The sequence below is a fragment of the Hipposideros armiger genome, unplaced genomic scaffold (assembly GCF_001890085.2).
Source record: "Hipposideros armiger isolate ML-2016 unplaced genomic scaffold, ASM189008v1 scaffold_530, whole genome shotgun sequence".
NCBI classification, from domain to species: domain Eukaryota; kingdom Metazoa; phylum Chordata; class Mammalia; order Chiroptera; family Hipposideridae; genus Hipposideros; species Hipposideros armiger.
The window spans coordinates 863,011-868,160 of NW_017731880.1; the positions used below are offsets into that span (position 1 = coordinate 863,011).

The window sequence follows — 5,150 nt, forward strand, 5'->3', positions numbered from 1 at the left end:
TTAAAAGGATTCAAGTCATACCAAGTAAGTTCTCTGACTAGAATGAAATTAAACTAGACTTCAGTAGTATGAAGATCTCTGGAAAAATCCCCAAATATTTGGAAACAAAACGCAGGAAGATCCCACAGATCAAAGAAGAAATCAGTAGAAAAATTAGAAAGTGCTTTTACCAGAAACAAAAATGCAATATATCAAAAATTGTAAGATGCTGCTAAAGTACTCTGTAAGGAGAAATGTATAGCGCTAAATGTCTAAAGTAAAAACAATAAATAAATAAAGGCTTCAAACCAATGGCCTCATCTTCCTCAGAAAACTAGCAAAAGAAGAACAAGTGAAGCCCAAACTAAGCAAAGAAAGAAAACGATAAACACTGGAGTAGAATCGGTAAATTGGAAACACTGTAGAGAAACCAGTGAACCCAGAGCTGGTTCTTTGAGATTAGTAAAATGGCTGAGCCTCAAGCCAAGACTGACCGGGGATGAAAAGTGAGACACGAATCTCCAGTGTCAGGGCAGAGAGGTGACATCACCGCAGTTACAGATATTCAGAGAGACAGGAATGTCACTGACGTTCTGTCCTGTGTCAGCTCGGGCCACGGCGCCCAGATATTTGGTCACACACTGTTTTTGGGTGTGTGTGGACTGACGGGCTGAGGCCCCGCCCCGTGTGGGAGGCCCTGAACAGAGCCACCAAGCTCATGGAGGGCCTCCTGCCTTTGCACTGGTGGGTCTCCAGCTTGCTGAGTCCGGACCTTGGGCTTCTCGGCCTCCACAGTTCATGACACTGCATGAAAGACGTCGGCCAAACAGGAGTGACAGCGGGGGAGCTTTGGGCTTGGTGGCATGTTCATGTCTCCGATTGTGGGCATGGCTTCATGGGTATGTACATGTGTCAGGACTGTCAGGTTACACACTAAGTGTGCACACCTCGGTGTATGTCAGCTCTACTCTGCCAACGCGTGAAGTAGTGGAAAGGACTGAAATGCAGCATTGGGCATGCAATTTCTCATGTGAAACTTAAGCAGTTTTACTTCTGGAATTTATCCTTTGAAAGTAATCGTGATTACACAAAGGCCTGTGTGCAAAGCTGTTTGTTGCCACAGTATCTGTAATGGGAAAGCTGACAACAGCTCCATCGGCCCAGGACAGACAGACTCAGCTGGTGTTCACACACACACACACGTACACACAGCCGGTTTTTGAGCGGGATGTTGGACACAGTCAACGGAAGCAGCACAAGCACCTGGCGTTACCTGGAAGGTGTGTGAGGTTCTCACACCTTAGGGTGGAGGTCTCGCCTGGAGAGGGTCCTGCTGGGTGTCCTCGGGCTCGAGCGTCCTGGACTTGCCCACAGCCTCTGCGAGTGAGCATGGGAGAATACACGCTGAGTGAAATAAAATGCAATCCTGTGTCTTGGTATCACCATCACAAAATTTTATTTATTTTTAAAGGTAATTCAAAAAAGAAATATAAACCTTAGCAGATTTTTATCAAGATATTCTGTATTTTCATTGTGTTTTAAAGGGGGCATGACTTGTGACCCATGCAAAGAGCTGTTCAATAAATAAAACCAGTATTGTCAAATGTTTATATTTACTCTTTAAGTCCATGTAAACACAAAGCATTTTTTTTTAAAGCCTTTTCTTTTTCCCGGATTATTTCTAGAATAGGAAAGCTGTAAAGGACCAAACTAAGCCTGCCACCCCGGCGAGGCAGGCTGGTGCCCAGGGCACACCAGGACCAGTGGCCTTCGCTACAGGGACAAGTCAGCTGGGTACGTATCGTGGGGGCTACATGGGCCGCTGCCGGGAGGCGCGCCTGGGACTGGGCCCCTTGAGAAGCTGGCTGTCTTGTGGAAGTGAAACGGGCGAGGGACTTGTGTGGTCTGTGACAGTTGTGTGACCAGAAAGGTGAACGAAGGTTCTTGTCACGGCGGGAGACTTGATGTTTAGGTCAAAAGACAGGACTGTGGCCGTTCCTGTCAACCTTTTCCAAGGTGGGGGGGTCTCCAGCGCCTCAGGTGGCTCGACATGTGGGGGTGGGGGGGTTCTGCTCTCAGGACACCAGCCTTCCTGGCTCTACCTGATGGAGCTCGGACAGGCCCCAGGGAATACCCTCTGGCTGCTGCACCACCAGTGGTCGCCCAGGAGCCGCCTCAGTGGCTGATTTGCGCCGGTGCTGGTGTGTTTGCTTCAGCTGCTGCAGGCCATCCCCTCCGCCTGACGCTGTCCCCCACTTCCAATACAGCCAGTGAGATTCAGAGCCCAGACACAGGCGAGAAGGAGTTCTTCAATCCAGTGCTCAATGAAAACCAGAAGCTGGCTGTGAGGAGAATCCTGAGTGGGGACTGCCGCCCGCTTCCGTACATTCTTTTCGGACCTCCTGGAACTGGGAAGACAGTGACCATAATAGAGGCAGTTTTACAGGTGACGACCGCCACACCGTTAACAGTGAACTTGGCTCTGCTGTGTGTCTCTGGTGTCAGGTTTAAATTGTAGAATCAGAAACGTGGTAAGGGAAACTAGTTTCCCGTTTACTAAGCTGGTTCTGTGGTGTTTACGTGACTGGGATTTTCAAAGGCCGTTTCATAGGTTCAGAGAGGAGTGTCATAGAGCAGTGAGCTGTTCAGCCGCCTCATGGGGCCTGGGCCTGGCTGCCGCTGAGAAGCTCCCTTTCCAGCAGCCTCGCGGCCGTTCTGCCGATCCGGCATCTCCATGCTCACAGCTGAGTGTGCACTGGTGTCGGCAGTGTTTCTGCATCGCTCAGGATTTTTACGCTAGCGCACATGTGCAGGTGCAGGAGACCGTTCGGGTCTTAGAGAGCGCAGAGCCCCACACCTGCAATCGCGCCCTCGGTGGCCGAGTCTTAGGCATGTGGGGGGGTGGGCGTGAGCTCAGGTGGCCGGGTCCCCACAGTAGCCAGTGGGTGTGGGTGTCACACTCCCTCCTCCAGTCCATGCTCATGGCTGACGTGTCACCCTTTGTCTCCCATCCCTGGATGAAGGTGTACCACGCCCTCCCGGACAGTCGGGTCCTGATCTGTGCGCCCTCCAACAGCGCCGCAGACCTGGTGTGTCTGCGGCTGCACGAGAGCTGGGCGCTGCGGCCGGGCACCATGGTCCGCGTGAACGCCACTTGCAGATTTGAGGAGGTGAGTGTCCCAAGCAGCCACAGAGAAACCGCTGTCCCCTGTGCCCCACTCGTTAAGTGAGAGTTGTATTCCCCAACAGCAGTCACTCTGTCTCCTCCAGGAATCGGGCGTCCTCCGCTTCCCTGAGTGCCAGCGCACCTCTTAGTCCCCAAATGTATTGTCTCCTTTAGGGCCTGCGTATTGGTTTGCTGCAAGTACCCCTGTAGAAAAATGAAAAGTCCCTGGTTTGCTTCCAGAAGGAACTTGATTAACAAGAGCAATTCTGCCTGAAAAACGTATGAAGTGGTTTGGGGAAGGGTCTGCAGGATTAAGTCAAGTTCAGGCTCTAGAGCCCACGAGACTTGATCTGAAAACAAGGTTTTGATTTAAGAGAACATCTCAAGTCCTTAGTCACCATTAGGGGATAGTCGGTGAGAACGCCGCTGAGCTTTGTCATCACGTCCGGTTTAAAGATGTACTTAAAACTGGAAGACTGACAGGCTCTGCTCCCCCAGACAGCCAGCCCTGCCATCCGGCCGTACTGCAGAGACGGGGAGGACATCTGGAAAGCCTCACGCTTCCGGATCATAGTCACCACGTGCAGCAGCGCCGGACTCTTCTACCAAATCGGGGTGAGGTGAGAGCCAGCTGGGGGCGCAGGGACCCACGGGACAGACGGAGGTCTCTGTCCCTGGAGCTGGGTCTGAAGGGAGCCGAAAGTACAGGGGACCCAAGTGGCTCAGGGACGGCTTTTCCAGGGAAGTAAGGTTTTTGCTGAGACCCCAAAGGTGAGTGAGAGGGCCCCACAACTTCCCCAGCAGGCGGAGGGCTGGTGTGCCAGCGGCAGGGCCCTAGGCAAGGAGGAGCTTGTTTGGGGAGGGACAGGCGGTGCCCAGAGGACAATGGCAGGAGCCTGTCAGGGCCACCACGTGGTGGGTGGGGTCTTAGGGCTGTGGGAAGCTGAGGAGGCGTGAACACGGGGCGATATCGTCTGATAGAAATAATTCTAAATAGGTATAGTTAATACAGAACTTACGTGCTTATATTCTAAGATACATGATGTTAAACTTTTTCAGCAGAAATTGGGACATGAGGTAGAAAGCCGATTTCCTTGTCCTGCGTAGGGAGGGATCGATCAGTGGGTTTCACTGGCTGAGTGAGAGCTTGAGATTTACAGATTCAGCCCCCATTTAAACAGCAAACTGACTGCCCATGGAAAGAGCCAGGCGGGGCCCCACTCGGCCCCAGGCACCACGGGAGCAGGGGCCCCCACAGCCTCCAGCACTGGGGCCTCCGTCTCACGGGGATGGGAGACCCGAGGGTCCGGCTCCGCCCAGGGTTTGTCCTGGTGCAATGTCCCTGCTCCCAGCTTCCTCCGGCATGACCGTGGGGCGATGCTGGACGTGGTGAGGGCTGACGGCCCCAGGAAGCCCACACCATCCCCAGTCCCAGCTGAGAGCGTGAATCTCCTGGCAGAAGCAGGTGGAGGCAGCAGCCCCCAGTGGGAGCGTTCCCCAGGGCCCACCTGGACCAGCTCTCCCCGTTGTCACACAGCCACATCGGGGAAACCAAGGCCCAGAGCCGAGGGTCACAGCCGGGCTCCAGGCCAGCTTTCTGCTTCCGGGCGTGCATGGCATCAGCCCCCATTCCCGCCCACACCAGGGTGTCAGGAGCACTCACTGCCAGCCTGAACCCCATGCGGCCTCTCAGGGACCTCCCGGGTCCCTCTGAGTCTCTGTAAACAAGCATACCTGTTGGATGCAGAGTCGGGCTGCTGACGGTCCTCCGGGGGGGGGGCCAGCTTTCTGGGCTGGCCCGCCAGGCCCCGGAGCAGACCCTGGCCGGAGCGACCACTGACAACCCCTTTGGCTCTAGAGTCGGACACTTCACGCACGTGTTTGTGGACGAAGCGGGGCAGGCCAGCGAACCCGAATGCCTCATCCCTCTGGGGCTGGTTTCAGAAGTCAGTGGCCAGGTGAGGCCACTTGCTGTGCCCGCTGGCTCTCATCCTGGTTTCCTGCG

At 54.3% G+C, this 5,150-nt stretch overlaps 1 protein-coding gene and 1 long non-coding RNA gene across 2 annotated transcripts in view; one reads left to right on the forward strand and one right to left on the reverse strand.

Annotated features, from left to right (window-relative positions):
- The first annotated feature begins 2,013 nt into the window (after positions 1 to 2,013).
- Positions 2,014 to 5,150, forward strand: part of MOV10L1 (Mov10 like RNA helicase 1) — a 13,766-nt gene continuing 10,629 nt past the window's right edge. The window contains exons 1-4 of the mRNA XM_019668540.1: positions 2,014 to 2,425; positions 3,003 to 3,149; positions 3,644 to 3,765; positions 5,004 to 5,103. Of these exons, the coding sequence (XP_019524085.1) occupies positions 2,030 to 2,425; positions 3,003 to 3,149; positions 3,644 to 3,765; positions 5,004 to 5,103 (765 nt within the window). The 5' untranslated portion in view covers positions 2,014 to 2,029. The remainder of the gene's footprint in view (positions 2,426 to 3,002; positions 3,150 to 3,643; positions 3,766 to 5,003; positions 5,104 to 5,150) is intronic.
- Positions 3,191 to 4,962, reverse strand: LOC109396604 (uncharacterized). The gene is made up of 3 exons (XR_002126871.1): positions 4,880 to 4,962; positions 4,165 to 4,244; positions 3,191 to 3,349 (listed from the first exon to the last, which is right to left on the reverse strand). It is a non-coding gene; the product is annotated as an uncharacterized LOC109396604 (long non-coding RNA).